At 43.2% G+C, this 16,279-nt stretch overlaps 1 protein-coding gene across 3 annotated transcripts in view; it reads right to left on the bottom strand.

Annotated features, from left to right (window-relative positions):
* The window catches only part of LOC137545090 (OX-2 membrane glycoprotein-like), an 83,304-nt gene that overhangs the window by 19,476 nt on the left and 47,549 nt on the right, over positions 1-16,279 (bottom strand). For all 3 annotated transcript variants that reach the window (XM_068266199.1, XM_068266200.1, XM_068266201.1), the window contains exon 4: positions 12,977-13,270. In XM_068266199.1, the coding sequence (XP_068122300.1) occupies positions 12,977-13,270 (294 nt within the window). The remainder of the gene's footprint in view (positions 1-12,976; positions 13,271-16,279) is intronic.

Here is a 16,279-nt window from a genome sequence, read left to right as displayed (position 1 = left end):
TGGAGCCTAAAAAAGTCAATCAAAATTCACCTGTTGATTGTCAAGGGGGAATATTAACATTTCTGCCATTCTTGCACTGTTAATGACACAAGCCTCAAACCTGGTACAGTTGGTCGTTGTGTCACTGGGGTTCAAATTCAGAAAAAGGACGGAGCCACAAACAGCCTATCAGATTTGTTTAATTTCACTGGGAAAATACAAATTATGGATGCCAAGGACCCCAAAGCTTACAAACTTTGTAATTGAGTGACTGTGTGTCCAGGTTACAAAAAGAAGTGAGCGGAGACCAACAACAAATTTCACTGGGAAAATATAAACTGCAGCCATTCTTACACTGGGCAGGGTTCTCAAACTTTGCCCAAATGGTCACTGGGTGACTGCGATTAATATTCAGGGGTGGAGCCTATAATAGCCAATCAAAATTCACCTATTGATTTTCAAGGGAAATATTTAAATTTCTGCCATTTTTACACTGTTAATAGTAGATGCCTCAAACCTGCTACAGTTGGTCATTGGGTGACTGGGGTTCAAATGCTGGAGACGGGCGGAGCCACAAACAGCCAATCTGATTTGTTTAAATTCTATGGGAATATACAAATTTCTGAGGCCAAATACCACAGAGCTCACAAACTTGGTCACTGAGTGTTTGTGTGTTAGGAATAGCAAAAGTGGGCAGAGCCAACACCAGCCAAATACATACCCGGGCAATGCCAGGTTATCAGCTAGTATTTATATCCTACTAATCCTACTAATATAATAAATGGGAAAGTTCGGATGTTTGGATGTTTGTTACTCGATCACGCAAAAACGGCTGAACGGATTTGAATGAAATTTGGCACACACATAGTACTCTACCTGGAATAAAGTATAGGATACTTTTTATTCTCATAACCAAAAAGAGACAAATACAAATTTCACTGGAAAATGTAAACTGCAGCCACTCTTACACTGTTACACTGGAGGTGGGTTTAGCTTCTAAGGGTAGAATGGTTAATTTGCATATATTCAGCAGTGATGCACTGGGAGATATCTCAAGCTCACTCCAACCTGAATTATCGCAAATTCTTTCTGTTTTAAGAAAGCAAACTTTTGTTTTTCTTAACATCTTAGTAAGGGGGCTTTTAGGACCATTGTAGTCCCTTACACACTCCAATGAGTTTGGGTCACCATGAGCTTGCTGGTTAGTCTGTACCTCTCGGTGTACTAGCCCTACTGCATAGAGCCAAATTAATTCATGCCATGCACTGATGAGGATCAAACAATACAAAACAGTCTGTATGCATGTTGAATTGTTATGGTGCTGTACAAATTAACAAGCTGACACATCATTGCATTCCAGCAGTTCTGGAGGTGTGTTTAGCTTTTAAGGGTAACAATGGTTAATTTGCATATATTCAACAGTGATGCACTGGGAGACATTTTAAGCTCACTCCAACCTGAATTATCGCAAATTCTTTCTGTTTTAAGAAAGCAAACCTTTGTTTTTCTTACACTGTTAATGGTAGGGTTCTCAAACTTTGCACAGTTGGTTGATTTTCAAGGGGAATATTTCTGCCATTCTTGCACTGTTAATGGCACAAGCCTCAAACCTGCCATTCTTGCACTGTTAATGGCACAAGCCTCAAACCTGGTATAGTTGATCATTGGGTGACTGGGGTTCAATTTCAGAAAGGGGGTGGAGCCACAAATAGCCAATCAGATTTTTTTCATTCCAATGCAAATTATTGTTGCCAAACACCGCAAAGCTCACAAACTTGGTAATTGAGTAATTGATTAATTTTGTGTTAGGGTTAGGAAAGTGGGCACAGCCAACACCAGCCAAATACATAAGCAGGCAACGCAGGGTCATAAGTGGGCGGAGACAAATACAAATTTTACTGGGAAAATGTAAACAGCAGCCATTCTTGCACTGTTAATGGCACAAGCCTCAAACCTGCCATTCTTGCACTGTTAATGGCACAAGCCTCAAACCTGGTATAGTTGATCATTGGGTGACTGGGGTTCAATTTCAGAAAGGGGGTGGAGCCACAAATAGCCAATCAGATTTGTTTCATTCCAATGCAAATTATTGTTGCCAAACACCGCAAAGCTCACAAACTTGGTAATTGAGTAATTGATTAATTTCGTGTTAGGGTTAGGAAAGTGGGCACAGCCAACACCAGCCAAATACATAAGCGGGCAACGCAGGGTCATAAGTGGGCGGAGACAAATACAAATTGTACTGGGAAAATGTAAACAGCAGCCATTCTTACACTGTTAATGGTAGGGTTCTCAAACTTTGCACAGTTGGTTACTGGGTGACTGGGATTAATATTCAGAAAAGTGGGTGGAGCCTACAAAAAACAATCAAAAATTACCTATTGATTTTTCAGGGGAATATTTCATTGCTGCCATTCTTGCACTGTTAATGGCACAAGCCTCAAACCTGGTACAGTTGACCATTGCGTGACTAGGGTTTACATTTATATAAGGGGGTGGAGCCCCAAACAGCCAATCTGATTTGTTTCATTTTAATGCAGGTTATTGATGCCAAAGACCGCAAAGCTCACAAACTTGGTCATTGAGTAATTGTGTGTTAGGGTTAGGAAAAGTGGGCGCAGCCAACACCAGCCAAATACATAATCGGGCAATGCCGGGACATCAGTAGGCGGAGACAAATACAAATTTCACTGAGAAAATGTAAACTGCAGCAATTCTTACACTATTAATGGCAGGGTTCTCAAACTTTGCACAGTTGGTCACTGGGTGACTGAGATTAATATTCAGAAAAGTGGGTGGAGCCTACAAAAGCCAATCAAAATCCACCTATTAATCTTTAAGGGGAATATTTAATTGATGCCATTCTTGCACTGTTAATCACCTGTACCTGGTACAGTTGGCCATTGGGTGATTGGGGTTCAAATTAGAAAAGGGGTGGAGCCACAGCAAATCAGATTTATTTTATTTCAATGCAAATTATTTATGCCAAAAACCGCAAAGCTCACACACTTGGTCATTAAGTAATTTTGTGTTAGGGTTAGAAAAAGTGGGCGGAGCCCACACCAGCCAAATACATACCTGGGCAATGCCAAGTCATCAGTGGGCGGAGACAAAACACAAATTTCACTGGGAAAATGTAAACTGCAGCCATTCTTACACTATTAATTGTAGGGTTCTAAAACTTTGCACAGTTGGTCACTGGGTGACTGAGATTAATAATCAGAAAAGTGGGTGGAGCCTACAAAAACCCATCACAATTCACCTATTGTTTTTCAAGGCAAATATTTAATTGCTGCCATTTTTGCACTGTTAATGGCACAAGCCTCAAACCTGGTACAGTTGATCATTGGGTGACTGTGGTTAAATATTTAGAAAAGGGGTGGGGCCACAAACAGCGAATCAGATGTGTTTCATTTCAATGAAAATTATTCATGCCAAAGACCACAAATCTCACAAACTTTGTCATTGACTATTGACAATTGTGTGTTAGGGTTAGAAAAAGTGGCCACAGTCAACAGCAGCCAAATACATACCTGGGAAACATTAGGACATCAGTGGGTGGAGAAAAATACAAATTTCACTGCTAGAATGTAAACTGAAATTTGGCACACACATAGTACATTACCTGGAATAAAGTATAGGATACTTTTTATTCCTATAACCAAAAAGGGGGTGGAGACAAATACAAATTTCACTGGAAAATGTAAACCGCAGCCATTCTTACACTGTTACACTGGAAGTGTGTTTAGCTTCTAAGTGCACAATGGTTAATTTGCATATATTCAGCAGTGATGCACTGGGAGACATCTCAAGCTCACTCCAACCTGAATTATCGCAAATTCTTTCTGTTTTAAGAAAGCAAACTTTTGTTTTTCTTAACATCTTAGTAAGGGGGCTTTTAGGACCATTGTAGTTCCTTACACACTCCAATGAGTTCTGGGTCACCATGAGCTTGCTGGTTAGTCTGTACCTCTCGGTGTTACAAGCCCTACTGCATAGAGCCAAAAGCACTGGGAGACATTTTAAGCTCACTCCACCCTGAATTATCGTAAATTCTTTCTGTTATAAGAAAGCAAACTTTTGTTTTTCTTACTCTGTCAATGGCAGGTTTCTTAAACTTTGCAAAGTTGGTCACTGGGTGACTGGGATTAATATTCAGAAAAGTGGGTGGAGCCTACAAAAGCTAATCAAAATTCACCTATTGATTTTCAAAGGAGTGGAGCCACAGCCAATTAGATTTATTTCATTTCAATGCCAATTATTGATGCCAAAGACTGCAAAGCTCACAAACTAGGTCATCCTTGAGTAATTGTGTGTTAGGATTAGAAAAAGTGGGCAGAGGTAACACTAGCCTATTACATACCCGGGCAACGCCGGGCGACCAGCCAGTATAATAAATGGGAACGTTCGGATGTTTGGATGTTTGTTACTCGATCACGCAAAAATGGCTGAACGGATTTGAATGAAATTTGGCACACACATAGTACATTACCTGGAATAAAGTATAGGATCTATATATATAATTCAGTAAGTGCCTCAACCGTCCAGCAAGAAAAAGAAGTACTTTGCATGAGAAAATGTATGCGTGCTCAAAGACCACGTTTGAGGCCTCCTTTCCACGGACTGTTGAGCTGTGTGCTCAGCAAGCAGTTACCAGGCACAGGTAAGAAGTTATCAGGCAGCAACAAGCAGTTATCAGGCAGCAACAAGCAGTTACTAGGCAGCAGTGAGCAGTTACCAGGCAGCAGTGAACAGTTACTAGGCAGCAGTGAGCAGTTGAGAGAGTTTGAGAGGCATTTCACTGCCTATTAACAGTCCGTGGAAAGGAGGCCTAACCCTAGCAAGTCTGGGTTTGCAAATCTGGCCTAATTGGCTATTCATAATTGAATAAGGGCCTCAACCTTCCAGCAAGAAGAAGAAGTACTTTGCATGAGAAAATGTATGCGTGCTCAAAGACCAAGTTTGATGCCTCCTTTCCACGGACTGTTGAGCTGTGTGCTCAGCAAGCAGTTACCAGGCACAAGTAAGAAGTTATCAGGCAGCAACAAGCAGTTATCAGGCAGCAACAAGCAGTTACTAGGCAGCAGTGAGCAGTTGAGAGAGTTTGAGAGGCATTTCACTGCCTATCAACAGTCTGTGAAAAGGAGGCTTAACCCTAGCAAGTCTGGCTTTGCAAATCTGGCCTAATTGACTATTCATGAGGCAATGCTCATGCAAATATGCATTTGCTTTCGCATGTCAAACTATGCAGGGTCAAAAAACCAATACTGCAAAGCGGTCGTGGAGCAGTGCTTTTCAGCACTGCTAGATTTGGGCGCAGCGAGTGCCGCCATAGACTGTAATGGGAATCAGTCTATAGCGGCGCTCAGTGAGTAACGTCGGCGCCGTCAGAAGACGGAGCCGAAGTTGCTTAAAAAACACAATAATTCGACCTCTAGCAATCGCTGGAAGCCGAATTATATCATTCCCCCACTATCCATGGCGGCCTGGAGGGGGAATAGTAATTATATAATAGAGTAAGTGCCTCAACCTTCAAACAAGAAGAAGAAGTAGCGCCCTGCCCCCAGGGCTGGTCCAAGCAAGAAGTAGTGTCATATTAAACCAAGGGCAAAGAGGGATAATTTGCATATTCAGTAGCAGTGCATTGTGGGTAACCACAAATGTTCACTTATAGCTGAATTAGTGCAGATTTGCTTCTGTTTTAAAAAGGAAAATTACACCAAGCTTTGCTTTTTTTAGTAGGAGGGCTTTTTGGTCTCTTTTATCATCCTATACATTCTTAGTAGTTTGGGTCACCCTGAGCTGCTTGGTTACTCTGTTGTACTGGTCCAAGGCCTATCTCATACAGCCGTATCAATCCCTGCCATGTACTGATGAGGACCAAAAGTCTGAAACAGGGTGTCTACATGTGGGTTTGATATGACTGTGTAAAATTTAAAGCTATATGCTTGCAATACACCAGTGGCTCTGGATGCTTGCTTGGCTTACTAAGCAATGTACTGATGAGGACCAAAAGTCTGAAACAGGCTGTCTACATGTGGGTTTGATATGACTGTGTAAAATTTAAAGCTATATGCTTGCTATACGCCAGCGGCTCTGGATGCTTGCTTGGCTTACCAATGGGGAAAAGGGGTAATTTGCATATTTAGTAGCAGTGCATTGTGGGTAACCACAAATGTTCACTTAAAGCTGAATTATTGCAGATTTCCTTCTGTTTTAAAAAGGCAAATTACACCAATACAGTGTGCGGCATTGCAGGAAGTGACGACAGTGGAACGCACGATGGAACACGGAAGAGGTGAGTCATCCCCGTCTGCTGCCTCTTACTAACAGTGGCGGCTGCTACTGTGCTTAAGCAAGAAGGGGAGTGCACATGGGGGACCAAGGTGAGGGGGGGGGGGGGTCCTGATGAGCTTAAGCTGGAGGGGGAGTGCCCATGGGGGACCCAGGTGAGGGGGGGGGGTTCCTGCTGAGCTTAGGCTGGAGGTAGAGCACACATGGGGGACCCAGTTGAGGGGGGGTCCAACCCCCCTCCCTGCCGCTGTGCCCAATGCCCCCTTCCTGCCCTCTACCCTCTTACGCGGCGTATGGTACGCCGCGGGTCGGCTAGTACTTTTTATTCCCATAACCAAAAAGGGGGCGGAGACAAATACAAATTTCACTGAAAAATTTAAACTGCAGCCATTCTTACACTGTTAATGGCAGGGTTCTCAAACTTTGCACAGTTGGTCGTTGGGTGACTGGGATTAATATTCAGAAAGGTGGGTGGAGTCTATAAAAGCCAATCAAAATTCACCTATTGATTTTCAAGGGGAATATTTACATTGCTGCCATTCTTGCACTGTTAATGGCACAAGCCTCAAACCTGGTACAGTTGATCATTGGGTGACTAGGGTTCAATTTCAGAAAGGGGTGGAGCCACAAACAGCCAATTAGATTTGTTTCATTTCAATGCAAATTATTGATGCCAAACACCGCAAAGATCACAAACTTGGTAATTGATTAATTGTGTGTTAGGGTTAGAAAAGTAGGCACAGCCAACACCAGCCAAATACATAAACGGGCAATGCCGGGTCATCAGTAGGCGGAGACTAATGCAAATTTTACTGAGAAAATTTAAACTGCAGCAATTCTTACGCTGTTAATGGTAGGGTTCTCAAACTTTGCACAGTTGGTTACTGGGTGACTGGGATTAATATTCAGAAAAGTGGGCGGAGCCTACAAAAGGCAATCAAAAATTACCTATTGATTTTTCAGGGGAATATTTCATTGCTGCCATTCTTGCACTGTTAATGGCACAAGCCTGAAACCTGGTACAGTTGATCATTGCGTGAATGGGGTTTACATTCATAAAACAGGGTGGAGCCACACACAGCCAATATGATTTGTTTCATTTTAATGCAGGTTATTTGGTTAATTGTGTGTTAGGGTTAGGAAAAGTGGGAGCAGCCAGCACCTGCAAAATACATAATCGGGCAATGCCGGATCATCAGTAGGCGGAGACTAATGCAAATTTCACTGAGAAAATGTAAACTGCAGCAATTCCTACACTTTTAATGGTAGGGTTCTCAAACTTTGCACAATTGGTCACTGGGTGACTGGGATTAATATTCAGAGAAGTGGGTGGAGCCTACAAAAGCCAAACAAAATGTCCCTATTGATTTTCAAGGGGAATATGTAATTGCTACCATTCTTGCACTGTTAATGGCACAAGCCTTAAACCTGGTACAGTTGGTCATTGGGTGACTGGGGTTCAAATTCAGACAAGGGGTGGAGCCACAAACAGCCAATCAGATTTGTTTAATCTCTATGCAAATTATTGATGCCAAAGACCGCAAAGCTCACAAACTTGGTTATTGAGTAATTGTGTGTTAGGGTTAGAAATAGTAGGCGGAGCCAACACCAGCCAAATGCATACCTGAACAATGTTAGGAAATAAGTGGGTGGAGAAAAATACAAATGTCATTGCGCAAATGTAAACTGCAGCCATTCTTACACTGTTAATGGCAGGGTTCTCAAACTTTGCACAGTTGGTCACTGGGTGACTGGGATTAATATTCAGAAAAGTGGGTGGAGCCTATAAAAGCCAGTCAAAATCCACCTATTGATTTTTAAGGGGAATATTTAATTGATGCAATTCTTGCACTGTTAATGGCACAAGCCTCTTGCACTGTTAATCACCTGTACCTGGTACAGTTGGCCATTAGGTGATTGGGGTTCAAATTCAGAAAAGGGGTGGAGCCACATCCAATCAGATTAATTTTATTTCATTGCAAATTATTGATGCCAAAGACCGCAAAGCTCACATACTTGGTCATTAAGTAATTGTGTGTTAGGGTTAGGAAAAGTGGGCAGAGCCAACACTAGCCAAATACATACCCGGGCAATGCCGGGCGTCCAGCTAGTATATATATATATATAAATTGTTTGCTGACCTAAAACCTGGGACGCACAATAGGTGTGCTCAAAGGTGTGGTGCACTAAAGGAACTGCAGACCGACATGTGTGCATGAGATTCAAAAAAATCACACCTGCCAGGGCAGTAGGAAAAGTGGTGCGCAGTGTGAAGAGCAATGAATAGGAACAATGGTGGAAAAATGTGACCATGCTGAAAAGAAAAGAGTGGCCAGAGGCCAATAGAATGCTCAGAGAAACAGCAGTTCCACAGTGTGATGAATAGGGCGGAAACGCCAGTGAAAAGAGTGTGCGCTTACCAAGAGAGGAGAGGAGCAAAGACCAATTGTCATGAACGCGGCAGCTCCCCCAGGACCACTGAACGCTGGAGGGGGAGGTTGTAGGGGATCACGCGTGCTGATGCGTGCGCATCCCCGCTGGAATGACGAAGCGGAGCTCCGTCATCAGTCTGAACCGCTAAGAGACTCAGATGGCGAAACCACAACAGCCATCTATTTACAATGCACAGCGCTGCTATATACTGGGGACAGCCCTGACACTCGGCTGTCCCCTTGGGAGGCTCAGAGAGAGATTGGCTCTCATAGGCTGATGTCTTTGAGAGCCGATCGCTGGGATTGGCTGCCAGGGGGGAGGGAGGGGAGTTACAAAATAAATAAAAAAATATCTATTTTTATTACAAAAATATTAACAAATAAATAAATTAAAAAAACAAAACAAAGTAGTCCATAGCAGCACAGTGATCAGAGCCCTTCAACAGAAAGCTCTGGTGGTGGGCAGAAAAGGGGGGAAGGGGGCTTAATTTGTGTGCTAATACCTACGGCCCTGCAGCAAACTGTCTGGTCACTAGGGGGTGTAAGCCTACTGTCCTCAATTGGTTAAACAGGTGCCTAGGGCCTGGAGATAGTCTAGGTGCCCGGTTTATGCTAACCCTCAACAAATTTTGCCAAAAAAGCTAGGTGGTCATAGAGTGTGGGCCCAAAGTAGTTGGAAGGGGGGGGGAAGTTTCTGAGGGTAGAGGTGGCACAGGGGGACTGAAGCTGGTACGAAGAGACAGAAGGAGGTAAAACACATGTGGGGTGTGGCTTAAATCGGGAGGCATGGCTTAGTTCTGGGTAGAGCAAAGTACAGGGGCAGGGCTTACGGTAATAAGGGCATGGTGCCCTCCAGAACCAATGACACTCCTGGCAGTAGCCTGGAATGCCTATGCCTAAAAACACCCCTACCTTACACCGATGCATGGTAAACAGTTGATGGTGGTTTTTCAAGAACAGCAATAAATACAGATTGTCAGTGAGGAGTCAATTGTTTTGGCTTGCCTGCAAATTGATGCAAGTTGTATGCAGCTCAGTATTGGACTAATCAAAGTTGGCAGCACATGCATATGATTACAGTTCCAAGCTGCATACAATTTTCATTCAAGCCACCTGAGTTATTAGCATCTCATTGACAGTTTTTATTACAAAAGGGATAAAACTGACATAATATTCAATAAAAATGTGTTTTCCTACTTTTTATTACCCTTACAGTTACCATATTTGCCTTTGTTCAGTTCCCAAAGTACAGTTTATTTGCTCTGAAAGCTGCCATTGCATTTTATTCATAGCTGCTGTATTTATATGAACAAATCTATGTGGAGATAATTTTTCAGCTGTCTCTGCTTCTTAGATCAGTACCGTTCCATTGCAGCACTCTGCTGGCTGGATACTAATTGTAACAACAGAGTAATGTAAACAAAAGGTAATGTTATCATCACCTCTTTAGATGGCCAGAAGCTTTCCACTGAAGCAAGGAGCTTTCCACTGAAGAACAAAGTGCTGTGTTTAACTGTTTGAATGATGTTCTGCTACATTTGTTGTGGTAGTAGTTTTTGTGCTGTAAATAATATTTTAGAACAAAGAGGGAATGCTGAGTTTCAGACTACTTCAATGAGACTCAGATGCACTCAATTTCAAAAGCATTGGTGTCTCCTGTCCCCATGTGCTGCTATGGACTACTTTGGCAATGCAGAACGAAACTGGGTTATCAATTGGGTGGGAGATGGTGGAAGGGGATTCAATTTGCTTTCTTACAATAGGCACATGCTTAAACATATAAAAGTAAAATAAGTCGATTTTGCTGTTTGATTGGCCAAACTCTCTTTAGCAACCTCAATTTCCCCTTTTTTATATGTCTCCATTTGGAAGATGAGACTGAAATCTTTCTTTTCTGTAACTTATGATCCCTGTGGCCTGGGTTAATGCATATGTGACTGTGCAAAATAATGCAATTGTTTGCAATCTAAAGCCTCTGCCTTTTAATCAGCTGTAGGGATAGTAGTGATTGATTCCTGAACTTGTTGTATTTGAATGGCTGGACTGTGATGAGTATTTGTGAGAGTGTGCAAAGAGTTATATGACCGTGGAACTGGAGTGCAGGAAGGGCAGGGTGAAGGGTTAGCAGCAGCAGAGTATGGGGCTGCTGTACAGAAATGAGTCTTCTCTGCATCCTGCTGCATTTAGCTCATTAGCAGCTTCAATAGAGTTATCTTGTTTGAGATAAGTGCACTGCTTTTGACATTAGCGGCATAACTCTTTATACTGTAAATTCTTGGAATGCTTTGACGTCTTCCTGCTAGCAGAAATATAGAAACTGAAAGCAGAAATCCTCTGTTATTGTCTCACACTGCCTCCTAGTGACAAGTGGCCATAAATACACAAAACAGTTGTACTAATTATTAGCAACGAAATGTAACAAATAAGAAATACAGTGGTGTGAAAAACTATTTGCCCCCTTCCTGATTTCTTATTCTTTTGCATGTTTGTCACACTTAAATGTTTCTGCTTATCAAAAACCGTTAACTATTAGTCAAAGATAACATAATTGAACACAAAATGCAGTTTTAAATGATGGTTTTTATTATTTAGTGAGAAAAAAAACTCAAAACCTACATGGCCCTGTGTGAAAAAGAAATTGCCCCTGAACCTAATAACTGGTTGGGCCACCCTTAGCAGCAATAACTGCAATCAAGCGTTTGCGATAATTTGCAACTTTTACAGCGCTCTGGAGGAATTTTGGCCCACTCATCTTTGCAGAATTGTTGTAATTCAGCTTTATTTGAGGGTTTTCTAGCATGAACCGCCTTTTTAAGGTCATGCCACAACATCTCAATAGGATTCAGGTCAGGATTTTGACTAGGCCACTCCAAAGTCTTCATTTTGTTTTTCTTCAGCCATTCAGAGGTGGATTTGCTGGTGTGTTTTGGGTCATTGTCCTGCTGCAGCACCCAAGATCGCTTCAGCTTGAGTTGACAAACAGATGGCCGGACATTCTCCTTCAGGATTTTTTGGTAGACAGTAAAATTCATGGTTCCATCTATCACAGCAAGCGTTCCAGGTCCTGAAGCAGCAAAACAACCCCAGACCATCACACTACCACCACCATATTTTACTGTTGGTAAGATGTTCTTTTGCTGAAATGCTGTGTTACTTCTATGACAGATGTAACGGGACAGGCACCTTCCAAAAAGTTCAACTTTTGTCTCGTCGGTCCACAAGGTATTTTCCCAAAAGTCTTGGCAATCATTGAAATGTTTTTTAGCAAAATTGAGACGAGCCTTTGTTCTTTTTGCTTAAAAGTGGTTTGCGCCTTGGATATCTGCCATGCAGGCCGTTTTTGCCCAGTCTCTTTCTTATGGTGGAGTCGTGAACACTGACCTTAATTGAGGCAAGTGAGGCCTGCAGTTCTTTAGATGTTGTCCTGGGGTCTTTTGTGGCCTCCCGGATGAGTTTTCTCTGCACTCTTGGGGTAATTTTGGTCGGCCGGCCACTCCTGGGAAGGTTCATCACTGTTCCATGTTTTTGCCATTTGTGGATAATGGCTCTCAATGTCGTTCGCTGGAGTCCCAAAGCTTTAGAAATGGCTTTATAACCTTTACCAGGCTGATAGATCTCAATTACAGTACTTTTGTTCTCATTTGTTCCTGAATTTCTTTGGATCTTGGCATGATGTCTAGCTTTTGAGGTGCTTTTGGTCTACTTCTCTGTGTCAGATAGCTCCCATTTAAGTGATTTCTTGATTGAAACAGGTGTGGCAGTAATCAGGCCTGGGGGTGACTACAGAAATTGAACTCAGGTGTGATAAACCACAGTTAAGTTATTTTTAAACAAGGGGGGGGGCAATCACTTTTTCACACAGGGCCATGTAGATGTGGAGTTTTTTTTCTCACTAAATAATAAAAAACATCATTTAAAACTGCATTTTGTGTTCAATTATGTTATCTTTGACTGATAGTTAACGGTTTTTGATGAGCAGAAACATTTAAGTGTGACAAACATGCAAAAGAATAAGAAATCAGGAAGGGGGCAAATAGTTTTTCACACCACTGTAAAAACGTGCTAAAATAAGTTGGCCTGGAGCTCTTGTAAGCGTCTAAATAAATTGGCTGTTGAAGGGTTAAACAATGACATGTGGTAAAGAGTCATTTCCAGTTCCAGAAGCAAAACAGATCATAACTGTACCACTGATGGAACAATGGCTTAATCACTTCTGCATAATCTTATCTCTGCAGTTATTAGTTAAGTCAAAATTTCCCATGCCTACTTACTGGTAACATTTGAAGTAGGAGAGAGGGTTGTGTCAGGGAGGCATTCTGGATGTTTCACCACACAGGTCACTTCTTTCACCCCCTGAGTGGCCTTGAAAGTGAAGTTACTGATGACAGTCACTGTACCGTTAGCGTCTTCTCTGGTGTTAGTATGGGGTTTTATTTGCAGACCATCCGTTAAGTTCCAGGAGATCTCAGGGGCTGGTTTGCCGGTGGCTGAACAGGTGGCAACCTCTGAAGCTTTTGGAGAATGGAGAGGATGTACTTTCAGAACCAGGTCCTTCATACTTCCTTCTAAAACAGAAGAAACATAGAAGTACAGAAGGTGGAAGATAATTACTACAGTAAGAAGGCAAATGAACAGAATTAGGATGCTGGGCTTCACGCATTAATGTTCTCCCAAAAGGCATGCAGCAAACTGGAAGAAAAAAAAAAGCTGTGCAGAACTCAGCCCTGAACTTGTTGCCTTGATTCTTGATCCATGTGGTTGACAGTTATAATGGGTGTGTCTGCGCACCTTAACCATCTTTGGACTGCGCTAGTTGAAATCTATGTCCTGTTTATGGCCGCTTGTTTCTGACAGGACATAGATCTCAACATCGCTGCCGCGTAGTCCTGCCGATCGCGACGCTCTGCCCCCACCGCAGCTCACTTGCCCTGCCGTCAGCATGACAGCAGAGCTCTGTGAGCCGGTCAGGAGCCGATTTCATTGGTTCCTGACCTCGTGATCACTGTGAGCCAATCCCATTGGCTTACATTGATGACAGGGTCAGCAGCGAATGAAATCAGCTCCTGACCGGCGCACAGAGCTCTGCCGTCATAGCCACGGCAAAGCAAGTGGCCTGCGGCGAAGGGTGAGCGGCGAGAGTGGCGGGTCTGTGTGGCGATTTGTTGGTAGCCACCATTTTGCGGTACCAGCAGTCTTTTGTTTTTTAAGAGACTGCTGGTTCAGAAGTGGTTAACATTTAGTTGACGCACCTTTTCATTTAATTACAACATTCAATCTTCACCTGCTATCAATTTAAGAGACTCTGGTTAACCCCAAATAAAGTTGTGCTGTGCTAGTAGAATTTGGCTTCTTTTACATGAGAATCTCAAGACAATAAATCCACCACTTGTCAGCTGTACCTGCCAGGGCCCTTGCTAGCGATCAGCACAGGCAATGACAAGCACAGGGGCGCCGCCAGGCACCAAGCAGGCACCAAGCAGCCGCTTGGGGCCTCACATTTTTAGGGGCCTCGTAGGCTCCGTGACATCGCCGTTAAGTCACACTGTTGTCTGCACTGGGCTGGCCGCCAGCCAGTTCATAGCCCGCAGCCCCGCTCCAGCCTGCATAGTCTTCCGGCAGGCAGAGCAGGGCTACGGGAAGATGGTGTCCAAAGCCCTGTACTGGAGACTATTTGCGTCTTCAGTACAGGGCTTCGGGCGCCATCTTCCCGTAGCCCTGCTATTCCATTCAGAGCGGGAGACTGCAGTGCAGGAGCAAGATGGTCTGGGGAGCTGCGCGCCAGAGGCTGGCCGGGAGAGGAGACTTCTGTCACGTGAGTAAATTCCTTTTTTTGCAGGTGAAATGTTGCCCACATTGCATTATTTTCTGCTGAATGTTGCCCACATTGCGTTATTTTCTGCTGAATGTTGCCCACATTGCGTTATTTTCTGCTGAAATGCTGCCCACATTGCGTTATTTTCTGCTGAAATGCCGCCCACATTGCGTTGTTTTCTGCTGAAATGCTGCCCACACTGCGTTATTTTCTGCTGAAATGTTGCCCACATTGCGTTTATTTTCCGGTAAAATGTTTCTCAAATTACGTTTGTTTTTTGCTGAAATGTTGCCCAAAATTGCATTTGTTTTTTGCTAAAATGTTACCCACATTGCATTTGTTTTTTGCTGAAATGTTGCCCAAATTGCGTTTGTTTTCTGCTGAAATGCTGCCCACATTGCGTTTGTTTTTTGCTGAAATGCTGCCCACATTGCGTTGTTTTTTTTTCTGGTGAAATGTTGCCTTCATTGCATTTATTTTCTGGTGTCTGGGGTAACTGTTGTTGCATTTATTATTTAATGGTCATAGTTGGCTATATTTGCTGCTTTGGGGTTACGTTTACGCTCCGCCCATACAATGTCATGGTCACGCCCATTTTTTGGCACGGCGAGCTGTGCGTGCCATGAACACTCCTCCCACGCCCATTTTTCGTCGCGCCGCCCTACACTCCCCAGTCCCCCCTCCTGCTTCACCCACATGTCATGGCCACGCCCACTTTCTATGGAATAGCCATGCCCATTTTTCGCCAGGGCCACTTCCTATAGTCCGCTTGGGGCCACAAAAACCTTAGCTGCACCCCTGGACAAGCATACAGATCAGCCCAATGTGAAAGACCTTTAGGCCTGGAACGCACTGGAGCATGATTTTTTTGAGTGATGAGGGTCATTTTCAATCACTAGCAATTTCCCTAAATGCTCTGCCAATGCAAATGGATGGGACAAATTCCACTAGAGCGATTGTGATTAAACAAATCACAATTGCAGGACATGCAGCATTTTGAGAGCATTTCCATTCCAATGTATTGTATAGGAGTAGGGAAATCATTTGGAAAGCGCTACCACAAATTGCTAGCTATTGCGATAGCACTTTGCGCTTTGTTCTGGGTCCCAGGCCTTCCTCACACCCGATGAAGGGCGTAGCCCAAAACATGTTGTGATTTCCTTCTTAATACATTGCTTTAAGCACGACTTGTGGTGTACCACTTCATTTATCTTTATTTCTTTATCTTTACTTCTTTATTCAGGCCATACTCAGTTGCCTGCTACAACAAAAGTTGTGGTCCAAAACGAGCTTACAATGGGCTTGATTCATAAAACCACTTAAAACCTAAAGCACACACAGAGCATGTGTAAATATTAGCGCATGCACACAGCGCACGGTCCTACCTGCGTAGTGTGCACTCTTAACGTCTGTGTGATGCTCCTAACTGCAGCGTCATGTGCTTGTAGTCCAGTCTACTCCAGTAGCATGGCCGCTACTACTGTATAGTTACATAGTTACATAGTTATTTTGGTTGAAAAAAAGACATACGTCCATCGAGTTCAACCAGTACAAAGTACAACTCCAGCCCGTCCCCCACATACCCCTGTTGATCCAGAGGAAGGCGAAAAAAACCCCACAAGGCATGGTCCAATTAGCCCCAAAAGGGAAAAATTCCTTCCTGACTCCAGATGGCAATCAGATAAAATCCCTGGATCAACATCATTAGGCATAACCTAGTAATTGTAGCCATGGATGTCTTTCAACGCAAGGAAAGCATCTA

Source organism: Hyperolius riggenbachi, chromosome 2 (assembly GCF_040937935.1).
Source record: "Hyperolius riggenbachi isolate aHypRig1 chromosome 2, aHypRig1.pri, whole genome shotgun sequence".
Taxonomy (NCBI): Eukaryota; Metazoa; Chordata; class Amphibia; order Anura; family Hyperoliidae; genus Hyperolius; species Hyperolius riggenbachi.
Note: the sequence above shows the minus strand (reverse complement) of the source record. Positions and strands in the feature narration are given on the sequence as shown.